Below are 19,205 nucleotides of genomic sequence, written 5' to 3'. Positions count from 1 at the left end.
TACTATCTGATAGAAGACACTTTTTAGTTTGTATTTATGTTTTTGAAGTTGTATTTTTACCTTTCGTTTAAGAAATATTGTCTAAAAACAAAGTGATATATCGGTATCGGTGACCTTCCCCTACTATTAGTTTATGTTTAGCTTTTTGTTCGAAATGTGCACCTCTTGCAGCAATACAAGCATTGCATCTGTCAAACACGGCTCTTGTAGCAGCCAGGCACTGTTCTTGCGATATTCTGTTCGCTGCAGCTACGATACGATTTCTCAAATGTTGCTCTGATTGAATAGGCGAAGAATAAACTTCTTGCTTCAGAGTACCCCATGCATAGAAATCTAATGGCGTTAAGTCGGGCGAACGAGTTGCCCAATGTACTGCTCCTCCACGTCCAATCCATCGTTGTGGGAATTTTCTATCTAACCAGGTTCTAGCGACTCTGCTGTAATGAGCAGGGCATCCATCTAATTGAAACCACATTTCAGTACGTTGTTGTAATGGGATGTTTTCTAAATAGTCAGAAAATTCATTCTCCAAGAAATTTAGAAAACGGTCCCCATTTAATCTTGCAGGTAAAAAAAACATTTTTTTTCGATTTCTCTGAAACGGAGCAAAAACGAGCATATGTCTATAGGACTTTTTTTCTTAGTTTTTTACTCCTCTACACGCTCCCGAAGTTTTGCGATTTAATTTGGAAACACCCTGTATTTATATATACGTAAGTAAAGTTACAACTTACAAATAAAATTATTTCTTTAATAGCAATTATAAACAATTTGCAAAAGTAAATTTACAATTAAAGTTAAATTTATAGATTTACGTGATAATTCGTCAATGAATGTATAATTTTCTTAAACTACCTTATCGAGACATTGTACAAACGTAAAAATGCAAATTTAATTTGTGTGACATTATCATTATGTTATAATATATGGCATGCCAAAGCAAAATGTTGTCATTTTTTAAATTTTTCAAAAGAAGGGGAAAACTTATTTTCTTGAAAGCTATCACTCCAAAAATTCTACAGAAAATTATCGTGATAATTAAAGATACGAACAATCGATTTTTGTAAAAATTTTTAATTAAACAATTTTAATTTTTAAAAATCGTGTTAAAGTTGTTAAAATTTCAAAACATTATATGTTCAAGAAAAAATGCAAATCAAAACATTGCAATTGGCGAATGAAAATACCAATTGCACAAAATAAACGTACCCATTTTTTTCCGTAACTTTCCATGTCAAGTATTAGTATATGTGATAGTGAAGTCAATACTTAGAATCAATTTATACAATAAAACGCATTCTAACAATTTTATCACACATATAATGTTTTGCCGTGGCAATATTATAAAATGTATACGGAAAGAATTTTCTTTTAAAATTTATCCTGAAAATATGGTAGTTGTGGTACAATACAATATTTTAAAGATTTTTACCATGCACTTCAGTAAAATTGATCAAACTTATTTTATACTTTATTGTAGTTTTATTAATGAATGAGAGAGATTTACATTAAAATTCTTCGAAAAATAATGTCCCACGATTATCATATTTTCAGGATAAATTCGAAAAAAAAATTCTCTCCGTGTACAATATTCTCATATACAATATTATAAAAATTTATGAATTTATATAAAAACTATAAAATATATTATATTGTTATTGTATGTAATTTTATATATAATATAAACATATATTTACACAATTAGAATTAAAAATACTAATTTTTGTAAAAAAGTAGAATTTTAAATAATTACAAATAATATACTATAAATTGTGTAATTTTTACGTATATTATTTATATTGTATAATTTTACATACTTTTTTACAGTGCGACTAAAAGACACTTAAGATGAAAATTTTTATTTCAGATCTTTTTCTAGCCTTTCAATTTATATTGAGAATGTCATGTTGCTTATACTTCGTTTTATTTTGAATCCTTTTTATTTAACTTCTCGCAAGATTATCATTAGATTCGGCAGCGGTTCTTAGGGAGTTGTAGTGAGTTCAGGCCCGTCTTACGGACTTATTTCGATTGGTCCATTCCCTTATGCACTATGCATTATGCGTTATGCAAGAGTCTGTGCTGCGGCCATAAATCTGGCGTTCATCTCGACAAACCTTTCGCATAACCGGTGACCGCACATGACCGGTCGCTCCAGGGGCGATTTTTTTTCAAAACGGCGCGTATTTATCAAACGCGTTAAACAGACACAAGCGATTCGTCCGCAGGTATAACGACAACGATAAAAGGCAAAACAGTGGCCTGGCGAATCGGTCGTGTTGAAATTGTTGAATAGTTACGCGCACAGTGTGATAAGCTCTTATCAGCTGCGCCTACTATTGCGCACTGCCTCTTCTTTTCCGTCTTTCTTCGTCACATCGTCCCTTTCGAAACCTTATACGTACTGATTAGTAATTCCTCGCATTTATTTGACCTAATTGATAACAGCATGGATTTGCACGACACCGATTCCTTAACTATGTTTCTACATGCACATACGTGGATGGAGAGTACGTAACAGCTCATATATTCCAGGTTAAGCGGTTTGCTGGGTTATTTTTAAAATTTTTTAATAATGTAATTAATTGGAATAATTTTATAATGATTCACGATTTTGTTTTTTACAGTTTTGTTCAATTCGTACAGGCTAATTCATACTATATTTATGCTAAGAATTCAAGTGTCGTAATTTTTTATATAGTTAAAAATTTTAAAACTTCTAAAACTAATAACAAAGAACTTTAATAGGTCCTAAAGACCCATTTCTTTAGCGTCATGAAAAATATATGTCTCGGTTAAGCTCCGAGCATACTTTGCTCACATTTAGCAAGATACGCTTCATGCATGCTGTGGCAAACACAACATAAATAACGTGATTATCAAGTTTGCTTTTTTTGTGCTTTTGAGTAAAACGTGGATTCATGGAATGTCATGTTTTTATTCATTAAACTTGGATTGCTTAGAATAAGCCTATTAGCAAACTGATAAGATATTGTAGCTTTTAATTATTCGAATTGATTAATCAAATACTTTACATACATACATATTTTTCTATCTGTCTTATTCGCTTAATACTATATTGTTATCTACTGGCTTTGTAACAGCAGTCTTGCTGGTGCCTTACCATTTGCTATATGTATCTACATTGCAATAAAGGATAATAATACTATTAATGTCAATATCGCAAATTACGATTATGCCAATAAGTCTATATAAAAGAATTTTTAAACATATTTTCCTTTCTATATTTCTTCTTATATTTACTTATTTGCATCATATTTATCGAGCGATAATGCATCGAATATCAAGTTAAATAAAGCGTTAATGACAAAGTTGAAAACATCTGACTCAGATAATTTAGGATTGTCTAAAGTTCTTCTTTTCGAATAGCAAAAAATTTCTATAAATCTAACAAAAATGAAGACGGACAGAACAGATAAAGAAGGATCGATCAAAATTAAATACTATTTTATATATTATGTTATTGTGATCGATAAAAAAAGAACTAATTAGTTTATATCTCCTTGACATACATATTATGTTGCATAATGGACTATTGGTCTGAATACTGCGGTAATTATATTAATTACTGATAAAGTTAGTTAGTTGATTGTATAAAAGCATCCTGCAGGGACTTCAACTCGGAATTCATAATTATATAAATGATTCTAAATTACACGTAAATTTCCTAAACTTATTCTTAAATAAGAAACAAATATATTTCAAACCTTGCTGTACGCGTCTAAAACTGTATTTAAAATTGAATTAAAACCGATGTTTATATTCAACGTTTCGAATATCAAAGGTTAAGGAGACACTTCGAAGATAATTTGCAGATATCTTAAATTCAAATTTCTGGAATATAAAGCGACCAGAACTTTTTCGTGTCTAAAGTTTTTAATCTATTTACTCCTTCTATATGTTTTTTTCTCGTGTATTTCTGCAACAGCTGGCAACAACAATAATTGAAATTGGCTCCACGATTGGGTCTTTTGACTCTATCGCAAGTATTGTGTCGCTCAATAGCTATTCGCTGACTTTATTGGCCTTTCAGATTCGAATATTAATCGATGGAATGATATATCTCGAGGTCACAGGTACAGAGAGAATGGTCCTCTGCATTCGATTCGAATTATCGTCATTGATTGCTCTATTCTTAGGCGCAATAGTAGAAAGTAATAAATTCGTTGAGCGATAGCTCGTAGAGCTGCACCTGGTAATATCAAATATTACATATGTATTTAACGCAATTAGAAATTCTCCTTTGCTTGTGTTGCAATATGCAATTTATTATTTTTGTTTTATCTTGAAATTAATTTTATCTTGTTTTATCGTGAAAATTTACATAATGCTGTCGAATCATTTTTATATCATGAGTGAGCAAAGTTTGTAAACCTTGACATCGGTATGCAATGAGTAAGCAGCCGAATATTCGTTTTTCCTTTATCATGCGTAAAAATATCTTTTGTCTTAGGCACCACCTTTTATCCCCTATTGTAATCTGCCAAGCAAAAAACTACCTGTTGATCCTATGATCACAGGGAAAACATTCCGACGGATTTACACTATGTTCTCCTCGAAGACGAGCAAAGACCGATCATGTAAATAATTTCGAACCGTACGTGTGAATTTGTTCGAAATCCTGGAAGTAGCCGTAAATACGTCTCGCTAAGCATCAATTTCGCTTACGAAGTTACTCGGCCCATTCATCGATCGAATGCATGCGCAATTCATCTTTATATACTTTTAACAAGGTAGTTGTAAAAACAATATGAATTAATCGTACAAAAAATATTATGTAATGATAGAAATTTAACTCGATTTATTCTATAATAAGATAGGAAAAAGAACAAAGGAAGGCCAATTGGATAAGCAACACAAAAGTAAAAAAATATATTTAATAATTTCTTAACGTAAAATATTAAAATAATAATGCGACATTTCGATTTACTAAGGATGCTTTCCATTTAATGATATAAACATCGACATAAACATTACTCTGTCTTTCTTGACATTCAATGAGTAATAAAAAAACAATGATACAAATTCAACTAGATTTACTCTAGATCCCAGAAATTTAATATTGGAATGATTAATTATTTATTAAACATTGAACAACAGTGTCATTTTTAATATTTAAAATAGTAATTAACCACTGTTTTTTAATATTAAATTTGGCAGGATTAATGGATTTCTGTAAAAGGAGGTAGAAAAAAACAAAGAGAGGTAAATTGAAAATATCACGATGCATCTGATTTCCATACAATTTGTTAATTAAAATGTTGGAATTATTTAAATTGATTAAAATAATTAACGTTTGCGCGCAGACACATTAGTCTTGCATTTGCGTGGCCTGTTCGTATTTTCCTAATCATTCGTATTTTTTGCTTTTACGAAATTGGCGATATTTCGTTTTTACGAAAGGAAGCTCGCTCGACGAATTCATCGTCGTTGGAATTTGACCGATGCAGATTATTTTTGCAGCGACGTGCAAATTTTTCAAAATAAACAGCTCGGATTTACGTCATCCGATTCCATCGACGATTCTCGAGCGAGTTCGAGTAGCAGAAGCTTTCTAGAGTTTCTCAACTTTCTTGAGAAGGTTCACGGCTACCTGTTAGGAAGGGATCTGGTTTTGAAACGAGTTGTATGGCAGTACATCGCACGGAAGAGAGAGACCTGTCGCCGTCGCTGGCGTCGTCGCTCGTCGTCGACCATGGTGGGGAATAGACGAAGTGACGGGATGGTTCGGATGAAACTCGAGGACGTTCACCTTTTTTCGTGACTTCGACGAGGCCGACAGACGCCGTTGAACTACCCTTCTCTATCAGCTAGAATCCTGGACGATTGACCTATTCGTCTACAATAGAGAAGTCCGCCTTCGTAAAATAGTGATTACTATGGGCAGCCTAAACCCATTTTCAAGGAAGACAATCGTATTATTTATATTCCTAAAATGTTTTCAAAATCTGAAACTATGTAATCTGAAATTTACTCAACTTGTATATATATATATATATATATACATATACATACACACACATATTACATATATATATTGTATTATATATATAAATTTATATTAAATAAAATATTTCATATTAAATTAAACGCAATACAGTTAAATACGCTACACTGCTTTATGATGTCAAATTAAACTTAATTTGAATTAGTTTTAATCATTTCTATATTAGAAATTAAATTAATTAAAACAATGGAGTTAAACAATTTAACTCAAGAAATGTATTTTAAGAAATATTTTTTTCTGCATTGAAGCAGAGCGACAAATATTAATACATACGCTCGTAAGGAATTCAAATGTCGAATCAATTTAGTCGACGCTTTTTAATATGTGAAGAACACTAATAGCTGCAAATCTTTATAAACAGTCTGGTACTGCCGGAAATTCATCACGAAAGAGAGAAAGAGAAGATGATTCAATCACGCATAATGAATAGTTTCTTTCGCTATGTCATGATAGTTACGTTGAAAAAATATTTGCCTCCAATCTTATTGATATTCTGTATATTCGAGTTTTGGTTACTATTGCATTAGCGATTAGCGTAATTAGATATTCGGCCTTCGGCCAGTGCATGCCGTTGACCTTTCCGCGATGTCTTCGAGTCTTCACGCCGCTATCGCGAATTTCTGCGCTGCGCTGCGGCTTTCTGGCATAAGCAGTTTCGTGATCGCGAAACGAATCGAGTCGTTTTACGGGTGCGATATGAATACCGAGCGTAGACGTTATGCAGTACATAACAAAAACTCAAATCGCACCTTTTATGACTGTGTTTTCATCGGAGATTTAATTTATCGTGAACTGTTATCGCCTTTTTTTATTGGTAATTTACGCTCGTATCCGTCGACGATAACACGACAGGCGTGCATAGATGTGCTGGACACTGTCGTTTCTTTTATAACGGTTTACAACTCCTACGTCGATCGCCAGATTATCGCTTCAACCATCTCGCACACTTACATTCGTTTAATTGTCGATAGAAGAAACACTTTTATTTGCGCTTTGTTAATTCTCCGATGCTAAAGTTTGTAACTAATACAGAGTGCTTTCCAATTGCTTAACACATCTTAACACAAATGTACACAGGAATGCACAAAGTGTAGCATTGTGTACAATTCAATTGGAACAGAATGTGTACGCTGTGCACGGTTTCGATCCATTTCGGGTAGAATTAGATTAAATGTTACTTTTTCCGCCTCTATACTGAATAAAAACAAAGCAAAGTGCTGACCACTCAACATCCTCCAATCTCATTTATAGCCGTCACGGTTAGTAACATGTAATTGTCATTAGAAAATACAAGCTTACGCAGCCGACTATAGTAGCCTTTGTAGCAAAGTATGGATGTGTAATGTTATTATACTAATGTTATGTCGACAATTATGGCAATTGGAACGCAATTTGTATCGCCGTGCACGAAAGTGTCTAGTGATTTTACAGTTGGAAAGCACCCACAATTATTAACACTGGGGCTGTAAGAGTCCTTTAATTTATATTAATTAAAAGTCACTAATTAATTTGAAAGAATCGAAATGGCATAATTTGTACACGAAAGAAACAATTTTGCAAAGGATCTAAAAATAGACTCATCGTCATGTTCGAGAGAGTTAATATATGACCGTAATAACACAGGCGTATACATGAAAATTCTCACATCGAGTAATTCGAAGAAAAATGATTAAACGCAACGCTCACGTCTCACGATTCTTGATTCCACGCGAACAGTGATTACAAGTCACGTGTGCTTAAGCGGCATAGAAACGGCGCGAAATTTTATTTCACGTTACATACACAATACGCTTTTACGGTCCCCGTTCTCATTCATATGTATCGCAGCTTTTGAAACCCCGCTCGAACATGCCACTGCAATTCTCTCCGGTGCATTACCCACGAGTACGTCTCCGTCTGTATGCGCCTTCAATGCACTGGCGCACAATTGCTTTTCGACCCGTGTATTGGAGTAAGGAGTTTAGCGTCGAACCGACAAGTGGAAAGGTCAGTTCTGTTAATAACCGGCATAACTTTGCGGCCGCGGCATCTTTATCGCAGATCACGTTCGTCTGGTGAAAATCGTCCAACTTCGGGAACACAGATTATAGAAAGGTCGATGGTGCACATCGCATAAGACTTTAAAGATATCTTGACTATATAATATTGGCTAAAAGTATTAGCCGAAAAATTAATCAAAAAGCAATAAAAGAATTCTACTCACAGATAGGTACTCAAATGTAATAATAGAACAATCTAGTAAATTTTCATATTTTTATAGTAATCCTTCAAGAAGCGATATATACATCCTTAAAATTTAATTTACTTGAGATCGAGACGAAAAACAAAAATATCTTTCGCTTTACTCGCATTAACATATGTCTAATTCAAAATATTATACAAAAAGTGCAAGAAAGTATGACTAAAGCGCGAACGAATCTCTTCTCAATTAATTAATTGCATTATTTAATAACGCAGTAATAACATGCGTAATAATGGAGAGGCATATAATAATAATTGTTCTTGAGAAAATAAGCAATAGAAGCAATTACGCGAGGCCCCAACCGCGATTTCTCGTGGACAGCTGGAACGACGAAATAATAATGCTGCGGTAGCGAAATAACTCATCGTGAAAATTATCGAGCCCGGACCCCCGGACTCGATCCACTTCCCGTGTTGCGCCGCAGTTAGTTAATATCAATCGCTACATTGCAATTTTGCAGCGGAGAAATTCAATCGGAATTCCTATCCCGGAGGAAGGACATAGAGGCGCCGCGCGCCGGCTCTTCAAGCTGATCTCTAGAGGAAATACCATACTATTGGGAGAATATGCCAGTAATTGCTACACGAAGAACCGACAATTAATTATTTATTTAATTTATTAATAACAATTCTTCTGTATCTGTATTACATATAACTTGTTTGTAAATCCTCGTTAATTAAAACTAATCAATCAGAAATTCTTCAACCCCAAGTTGTTAATTTTATTGACGAAAAATTGAGTTAGATGTTCAATATACATACCTTATGTTTTTATTTTGAGCTATGAAAATAAGTTAACAAAGAGATCAATTTTTATCTTAGAAATATTTATTTTCAGTACTTATTTTAGAAGTTGATTATTTATTGGACTGAAAATCAAGCAATTTCCTCAAAAAGATTTATATATTTACCATTATGCGAATCCGATACAAAGAAACAACATCGATAAAAATATAATTCTATACGCAGTAGGATTATATGGTAAAAATAATATTAAAATAGTATACGAATGTTGAAAAGGTCATAGCTTTTTATTATCCAGAGGAAACCGCAAAAAACGTTATATACGTCGATACGAGGAAACTCACCATGTTAATTTATCATTATACGAATAAATTTATTACGATGATTCACATGAGCGATTGCGAATATATATATATGTATGTATGTATGTATGTATGTATATATGTATGTATGCATATATGTATGTATGTATATATGTATGTATGTATCTTTAAAGTTTGCAAAGCACACGGAAAATTGAGTGATAATGGATGATAAGACGTGTATTTAAAGCTATGGATGGACGATCGCAAAAAGGGATGCACATGTATCCTCCACCATATCTCCAAAAAGACAACGAGAAGGATGCCCGTTACGGACATGCTTCCGCCGGAAGTGAGACGTGGAAGGATGGGAGATAAGTGTTGGGGCCGCGCGACCAGAGCATAACGGAGTGCTACGACGACGAAGGGCAAAAGAACGAAAAGAAAGAGTGAGAGAAGGATAAAGGGAATAGGAAAAGAAAGAGAGATGTCGTGACCTTGCGAATCGAGTTCCGCATTGCTGCAGCCAGCAGATTTTTATGGAGCCATCGCTAAATGTGGGATATTTCAAAGATCAATAATAAGCCAGACGAGCTTTTAATCAGTACGACTGAACACAAAAACAAAATTTTAATTTTACTCGAATAAAATGATCTGTTTTATACTAAACACGCAGTAAATTTCCCGGATTTTTTTTAATTGTTACTAGTACGCGAAGAATTATACGAGTATAATACTGGAGATGTTGACCGGTAATGATAAACCTTTGCGAGAAAAGTTTTATGCAATGGAAACAAGAGAATGGTAGAGGAAGACGACTGAGGTTTGAGTTCCGGGTTGTTGGTTACTAATGGTTCCATTGTAACTAATTACCTACTTGCGGGAAATTGCTACATTCCCATCTAAATTAGGGGGACCACAGTGTATAACGAAGAAAAGAGTAGAAAAATGGAGACAAAGGTACCTGGAAGGATGAATGGAAGCGAGCTGGAAATAAAAACGTAATTTTATAAAATTCAATCAAAAGTTATTGCTTTTAAATTAATTTCCAAAAATAAATAGCATCGCGCGTAAAATGCAACATTACAAATCGCTTCGAACGTATCCTAGCTACGCTTCTTACATCGTTAAATTATTCATCGAACCGCTATAAACGTACTACATCAGGCAAGCGTCACTTAAATCATTGTTCAAATATCATTTCACAGCCGGATTTGCAGAGCAAACCGTGCATAACGGGGAAGTCCACGACTGAAGGAAAACCATATATACCAACTGTGCGAGACGGCAGCGAAGCGAGAAGCTGAATAGCTGGTAGCAACAGCGTTGTTAGCGCAATACGAAAAGATTTGTCTTGACCTTGGGACCAGGTTCCGCATTGCTGGGTCGCGCCCGGTTAGGGTCCCCGAAGATCGCAGAAGGAGGCGAAGTCGTTGCTACCAGCTACCTCATAGACTCGCGCGGGTAACGGCCGACCTTCAACTTGACCGCTCAACTTGAGCGCCCTTCTCCTTCGCTTACGTGTGCTCGCGGAACGCTCGCGTATAATTTTAGAAGCACGCGGGGTCCTTGACACCTTGCCTCAAGACGGGCGGCAACCATTGACAACCGCGGAGTGCGGACGCTGCCCCTCCTGTGTCCATTGACTCGCGTCACGTTACTTTTGCGGTGAAATTTTACATATATGGATCGATTTCTGCTCAGGTCGTTCCTCTCCATTCGCTCGAGTTGTCGATTGACCAATCGGCAAATCTTTATCTCTACTTCTACCAGTGTAAATTAATTTTAATCTCGATTAATCTTACCTTTACATTTTTTTTTTAGTTTTAAGAAAATAGAGAAAGATAACGAGTGAGTTAAGTCAAAATTAATCTACATTAGCAGAAATAAACGTTAAAGAATCTAGTGAATCTCGATGACGATACAAAGGCACACACAAAAAATGAAATGCTTGTGTCAAATAAATTCTTTCTTTATATCTATAATCGTTTTTTTATGCAGAGAAGACTTAGTGATAAGTATCAATGATGTAGGTGACAAGTATACAAATGTTATATGGTAAAATTAATGTATTGTATATATAGTTGAATAAACTTTTTCATAGTTATATATTTCAACTAAAATTGAATGGGGAGAACTAATAAGTTTTCATAATCTAATTTAGATTCAGTTGCAGAAATATAATTTATTTAACTATATACATTAATTTACATATAAAACTTGTATAATTGTCTATGTAGTTGCCATCATTATATTATTACTTCTGCTTCTTTTTTTTAATAGAAGCGATTTTATAATAATGGCAACTAGTCTGCAAACAAACAAATTAATTATTGATACTTATTTTTAGATTTCTTTGGAAATAAATTCTTAAGGAAATGTAATAAGATAATAATAAATAATTAATTTGTTTGTTTTGTAATTTAAAAGTTAATAATCATTTTTTTATTTTTCTATCATCGCCGTACGTAAAATGTTATATTTTTTCCAGCATAGAACTTAAAAAAGTATTTAATTATGTTTTAATAACTTGCAATAAATTCTTTACAAATTTAAAATGCTAGTAACATCAGAAATTGACCATCAAATTTAATTTGTGAGATTATTATGACTTTAGATTGATTGCAAATCTGAATATAATTGCGGTATGCAGTCATATATCGATTTGACTGTGAGATAAATAAATTCAAAATATATATAGAAATATTATTCTTATATTTAACTTTGGCCGTAATTAGCGCTTCTCTTACTTATGTTAGTTAATTAGATTCTATCCTAAGATTTTTTTCCAATTAAAAATATATTTTAACGTTTAGCAAATTCTTGTTCACATTACAGATACTCAATCCAGATATCTTACTGAACACCAAAGAGGAGGAATGGAGCAATGTCTTGAGCTTCAGACACAATGTGATTCTGAGAGATCGTCTAATGACGGACGCAGCTCTTGGTGGACCACGGCCGATAAAATCCGAACATAGTTATAGCCTTTTAGCTTCCAGTCCCCCTCCGAGCCCAGCAACGCCAGGAGCTAATCCACATACGCCCAATTCAGGTTCCGGCGCGGTCGGTTCTACCGTAGTGACTACCAATTCCTCCATCGATTTCGCCAATCTGGATCATAAATCTCTCGATATCCGTGACAGAATTGATGGTAAGAAAATAATACAGATTTAAAAAAAAAACACAGATAAGTTTATCGTGCGACATTCTCAAATTCTTTATCAGTTTTTTCTTCAAAACTAATACTTAAGGGCTATAGAAAAAAAGGGATGTGAAAAATTATCACTGGAAATGTTGTTTCACAGATATGGAAGAAGAATGTTTTCCGGCTATTTCGATAAGCAACACTTCGAACCACGTCGAATCGTCGTCGTCGTCGTCGTCATTGTCGTCGTCGTCGTCGTCGTCGCCGTTGACGTCGTCATCTACCTCGAATATAATCCTCAAGAGAAACGCCCTAGTACCTGAAGATAATGAATGTCCTGAAATCAAGGGCGAACCCATCAGCGCCCCGGCAAGTCCCTGCGCACCTTGTCAGCCGAATTGCGATATGGTGGACGATAAAAGCACGATAACAATAGTATCGCCGCAGAGCCTTCACTTCGCCAAAACCCATTTCTCACACACGAGTGACAGCGAAGAGGATGACGAAGAGTACTATCAGGTATCTTAACTTAAATCAATATTGCGCACGTAAATCATTCTCGAACGATAATATACTTTGACGGTATAGGTTTATCAATCATCAATAAATTATCTACATTTTACATTATTCATTCTAACAGTAAAAAACATTTTGTTATTTTATTAAAATTTTTGTATTGAATTTTTAACATAGTGTTAATTAATTCAACATTAGGTAACTGGAACTTATATGACCTACCTAAGCTTTACGATTTTTTATAATTTTTTGCTGAGTCCAAAATTGAAAACTGATAGTCAGATTCAAAAGAGGAAACATTTCTGAACTTTAAAAAAGATATGAGACGTTTTCAAATATTTACACGGTTGCACAGTGGGTCAGACGACCTGAAAAACTGGCCAAAAGTCGAGTTTAAAATTTACTGTAAACAATATTTCATGTCATAAGAATATCTCAGAGAACATATAAATGAACTGTATAATAAGGTTTTGGTAACAGGTTTCGAGGAATAACCGCTTGATTACAAAATACAGGTGATAATTTCAGACCTATCTTTAAAATAAAAAACATTAAAACTATGAATATAAACTTTATAAATTAAATGTTTAAAAATCGTATTTGTTTTAAAAATAGACAAATAATAATCATTTATTTACTCTAAATATTAACACTACTTTCTGTGGCAGAGCTATTTACACGAATATTTCTGATTTAAATAGATTATGACTTCACACAAATCCATCGTGCCGACCCGTGCGGCCTCGGAATTAATTTTTTTTATACTGTTTTGTTCATATGAATATGGTTGACGAGAACAAGTTGCCACTTTTTGCCACTTTTGCTCATTACTAAAGATATATAGATATGTATTTATTTTCCCACTACTACACAGTAGGCCAAGAGACTCGAATAAGTGATCAAAAATCCATTTACTCCAGAATTTTGATAAAATTATGAAAAATTATGGTCATGTACGGTTCTTCGGATCGTTGATTTCGATCGATGTCAGAATTGCACAATTCAAAATGGCGGATCCAAAATAGCGAACAATTTTCTATAATAATTGTCTAATTTTTATGAAATTCAGTAGTATATACCGATTTTTTAATTTTTTTATTTTTAAATTTGAATGTAGTTAAACATTTTTGAAAATTGATTAATTAATTATTATTCAAACATAATTACAAAACTTCATCATACTACTCTTCATTAGTCAAATGACCGTATCATGCAAACTTCCGTAAAAATTTGTAAGGCCGCTTGAGTCATCCTCTTTCTCGGTCTCGTTTGATTGAGAAAAAGAATACATAATTGGTCAAACTTAGGAATGTTTTACGAAAGTTTGCATGATACGGAGTTGACTAATGAAGAGCAGTGTGATGAAGGAGATTTCTAATTACGCTTGAATACTAATTAACCAGTTTAAAAAAATGTTAAAAATATAAAAATGATAAAATACAAAAAAAATTTTAAAATAAAAAAGTTTTCATTAAAAATTTACTGGTTTTTGCATTTTCGGTTCGCCATTTTGGATCCGCCATTTTGAATTATGAAATTCTGACATCAGATTCGGAATTAGCGATCCAAAAAACCGTTATATATTTAATTTCATAAAAATTAAATTATTATAGAAAATCGGCCGCCATTTTGGATCTGCCATTTTGAATTTCTAAATTCTGAGTTCGGATTCGAAATCAGCGACTCCAAAAACCCCTGAATATCAAATTTAACACCAATTGAAGCATTTTTAGCATTCTCGTTCGCCATGTTGGATCCGCCATTTTAAATTTCTAAATTTTGAGTTTGGATTCGAAATCAGTGACCCTAAATACCCTTAGATACCGAGTTTTATGCCAATCCATCAACATTTTGAATTTTGGCCAAGATTCGGGTCGTCTGGTCCACTGTGGGTTGCAATGAAGATTTAAAAAAAAAAGTAGCATTTAGGTCATATTGGGTGTATATATGTATTTATCTATATATTTTTTTTTTCTAATTGTAAGAACTAGAAAATAATAAATGGTAAATTAAATCAAGATAATTATTTTATTTTACATTGGTGGAACTTGGCCAAACTAGTACTATCTATTGAATTCACTGTATAATTACCCAAAAACAGCGAATAAGGCATATTGGCTCTATTAGATACTAGGCCACATATAAAATTGAATTATCTTAATATGATTATATCATTTGAATGTCTTGTGTTTAATTGATATTTAACATTTCTTAACTATTATAAAATAACGCATTTTATGAGTAAGTGAATAAATGATATGAAAATAATGTATAGTTTTAAGACGTGAATTCTAAAATAAATAAATGAAAGATATGTGTACATGTTAATTTAACAATATAAATGTTAATTTTACTGAAGAAATATGCTTTCATAATTTATTTCTAAATATGTCAAAGTGTTACATTTATATGTTAATTTTTACATAATGTTTGTGTTACCTTCCAACATTTGGGTCGACCATTTAGGACATGTGTGAAATGTGTTAAATATAACACAGATTTCGTAACCGTATGCTCAAATAATAATGCTCGTAGAAAAGAGTACAAATTGTAATGGACTTAAATATTTTACTTATAAGCAAATACGAGCAAAATTGATGAGATTCAAACGCTTGTTATTTTAATATATCGATTCCGATTAACGTATTGTCGTTGTCACTTGCTTGCAGAATATGGAAATTGAGGAGTACGATGTGGTCTGCAAGGGGAAGGAAGCGACCTTGCATGCATCGAGACAGGGATTGCCGCCGACGCCACCCAGTAGCGCAAGCTCTGACAGCGAGGGTACTGCTTCGGCTTCCTGTTCGCCGGAACGCCGAGATTCTCAGACTTGTACACAGAATCTCAGGGGTTTACTGGCACCGAGGCTTTACGTCACCAACAGCACTCACACTACCAGACAGCCCATTCATACGCCTTTGATTTCCTGTCAGCCGGTAAGACACACTCATGAAGATTTAATGTGATTTCTGATGAGTTATTGTTAAGCGGGTTGATAGGCGTGACCCATATTAGATTATAAGTAAATGACATAGCATTAAGAAGAGAAAACGAGAATCTTGGAGAAAATTTGCTTTCGATATCCAGTTATGTAAAAGACAGAAATTTTATAAAGAAATTTTATTATTCTTCTGCTATAAATATGGAAATACTTTATGTGAAAACTATAAATAATTTACGTTTAAAAAAAATCATTTATAATAATTAAATGCAGTTCTTGTCTTTTTCTTATATTTTTTATATACGCCTATGTTAGTCTTACCCCTATTTAAAACGAAAGTGTGTGTTTGTGTGTGTGTGTGTGTGTGTGTGTGTGTGTGTGTGTGTACTCTACATTCCATATTTACACTAATATACAAACTGTACAAAGTCGCGTACCATTAGTCAGCAAAATGGGTTTGCATTAACAAACTCTTTCTCAAAAATTTCTTTTATGGATGAGTTTCACATGTTTCACGTTTTATCATTGTCTCCATTTATTCTTGTCTCTGCAAGATGGTGATCCATTACTGCTGTCATATTTATTGATCCAATGTATTAGCGTGATGCACTTACGTGCGATTGACATTACAGAAAGGATCTACAGGAGTGTTAACATTGACGGAAGAAGAGAAAAGAACTTTGATAGCCGAAGGATATCCCGTGCCTACGAAGCTTCCACTAACAAAGCAAGAGGAGAAATCTCTAAAGAAAATACGAAGAAAAATTAAGAATAAGGTACGTATAATAGGATTTCGAATACTCCAATTCTCTCAAACGTTATCCAAGCTGCGAAATTACGAATGTGATGAAAATTACTGATTCTATGCGTATATTTTTTGCAGATATCAGCGCAGGAATCGCGAAGAAAGAAGAAGGAATACATGGATGGTTTAGAGAGGCGAGTTACCATGTTGACGAACGAGAATTCCTCTTACAGAGACAGACTTAATTCTCTAGAAGACACGAATCGCGAGCTAGTGAAAGAGTTACAACGTCTTCAAGCCTTGTTGCAGCTACAACAATAAATTTATTCATTTCTATCTAGAATAACCTAAATTTATTTGATATCATTAAATTTTTATTTTTAAGAAGATTTAACGTTAATTGACGTTATGTATAATTGTTCTTCCTAAAAATGAATATTTAATCTGACGAATATTGCAACAATTTGCGATAATGCATATGATAAAACAATTTCATATTGTTACGAAGATTACAAATTATAAAATTTTGAAAAATATTTTAGATTTTCAGATCTTTTACGGATAGATTTATCTATATCGTCAAATTGTTCTTCCATACAGAAACTTTAATCCTTACAATTGTTGTGAGATAATGAAAATGGCATGTTTTTCTCGCTAAGTCACAGATCCGAGTTAAAAAGAGATATATTTTTAGGGATTAGTGCAATTTCTTTACATTCCTAGAATGTCTTCCTCACACACAAAATGCGACGAAGTATTTTGCAGTGATTGAAAATTTACGAAAGACATTCCAAATGCTGCAAACTGCTTCAATTTTTTTAATAACAAGATTTTACGCCAATATATAATATATAATATAGTAAATCGTTATATTCTTCGCAAAATCAACATACTTTTGCCAGAAGTGCCTTCACGGATTTATTTCCATATTTCTTCCAGCATTACATACCGGAAAACATATAGGAGGCTAATTTCTTGCAATTATATATTTGACTTGAATTTATTAATTTCAATAAAATAGAAATATTTTAGAAATATATAATAGGATTCGAATGTTCCATCCGCAATGCTTGCGTGAAAGCAGTTGCCGGCTATTGCCAAACTCGATGCAACGATGATTTTCGAATAAGACGTCCAGGTGTGAACGACTTTTGTATTCCCTATATTTGTGCTTCAAAAACGGTGACAATATTTTAAACCGTTTAGGATCCGAGAAAATTTGGGGTCTATAATAGCGTATTATATATCGGTACATAATCTACTTTAATTAATTTTGTCATTGGATTCGTCCATATATAAAACAAAATACATATATAATATATGTATGACATATTTTATAGGTAAAAAAAGAAGAGAATATGAAAGTACGATGATTATTATTATTATTATGTAGAAAAGTGTAACGTGAAAGTTCGATGCAATCGAAGTGAATTATTGTGTTTGCGTTTTACGAGAAGATATTCAGTTTATTGTTTGTATAATAAGATTATCATATAGACCGAATTGGAAACAATTGCGTCGAATCGACGGTGTGCTATTTTTTTAGAGCACTGTCACTAACGCTAAAACAGGTGTTGGAGTAAGGCTCTAAGATTATCGACGCATTAATTCATTTCGTGTTAATTTGAAACACGAAGTAGAAACGTTTGTAGAATATAAGTTTGCGAAAATGTAGAATACATTTTTTTTGTCCACGAAGAATCATCTATAATTCGCCATTGCGTCTGCAAGCCAATGAAAGTCAATTTTATCCGAGCGGCAAGCTCTAGCTTCATTCTTCTTGACTCGTTATATAAATAAATATATATATTATCGCGCTCTAGAAAATCGTAAAGTGATACAATTTCAAATACAATTCTGAATGAAGTAAGATTTAAATCCAATTTTTAAGATTTAAGTTTGGACTTTCCTGTTTGGCGGTACCCTTTAGTATCCTCTTTACAATGAGATCAGAGTTACCAAACTTAAATCTCGAAATTGGATCAAATCTTATTTCATTCATAATTGTTCAAAATTTAAATCTTACTCTATAGGATATTGTCGGTTTCCTGATCTTCTCAAATGTGAAGCTGTATTATTTGTGCTGAAGCAAAACTTCAATCGAGCTAATTTCTACTAAATGTCATTGGTATCACATACCAATCAAAGTAACTTTTAATTGTTCTCTTTGTAATTTTGTTTCATGATTAGCGTAGGAAGTCATGATAGCATGAGAAATGTTGTCGCACGATAATGGCGATTTCTCGATTGCTTACAGTGCTTATCACATGAAAGTCGTGGAAAGGGACCAATGCATGCAAGAATGAGAAGACTTTTTCTTCTTCTCCTTCTCCCTTCCTTTTCGCTTCACGTAATTGCCAAATAAATAGTAGTGTTTAGTGTTTTACCGCGTGTCCAGGAGATAGTATTTGTATTAAATGGTCACACATCCCTCGCATGAATGTCTATAGAATCCTAGCTATCATCAATATTATTTAAATATACGGAATATGCATTTTGATCGGCCGACATGATTTTTTTATCCTGTAAGTCTAATGCTG

General features: G+C 33.3%; 1 protein-coding gene across 1 annotated transcript in view; it reads left to right on the top strand.

The window, feature by feature from the left end:
• The window catches only part of CrebA (Cyclic-AMP response element binding protein A), a 37,164-nt gene extending 20,032 nt beyond the window's left edge, over nucleotides 1–17,132 (top strand). The window contains exons 3-7 of the mRNA XM_018452211.1: nucleotides 12,154–12,469; nucleotides 12,624–12,982; nucleotides 15,649–15,915; nucleotides 16,553–16,696; nucleotides 16,804–17,132. Of these exons, the coding sequence (XP_018307713.1) occupies nucleotides 12,154–12,469; nucleotides 12,624–12,982; nucleotides 15,649–15,915; nucleotides 16,553–16,696; nucleotides 16,804–16,986 (1,269 nt within the window). The 3' untranslated portion in view covers nucleotides 16,987–17,132. The remainder of the gene's footprint in view (nucleotides 1–12,153; nucleotides 12,470–12,623; nucleotides 12,983–15,648; nucleotides 15,916–16,552; nucleotides 16,697–16,803) is intronic.
• Nucleotides 17,133–19,205: the final 2,073 nt, after the last annotated feature.

This window comes from Mycetomoellerius zeteki, unplaced genomic scaffold, assembly GCF_001594055.1.
Source record: "Mycetomoellerius zeteki isolate Tzet28-1 unplaced genomic scaffold, Tzet1.0 scaffold332, whole genome shotgun sequence".
Classification (NCBI taxonomy): domain Eukaryota; kingdom Metazoa; phylum Arthropoda; class Insecta; order Hymenoptera; family Formicidae; genus Mycetomoellerius; species Mycetomoellerius zeteki.
This window is presented reverse-complemented; position numbering and strand designations above follow the sequence as displayed.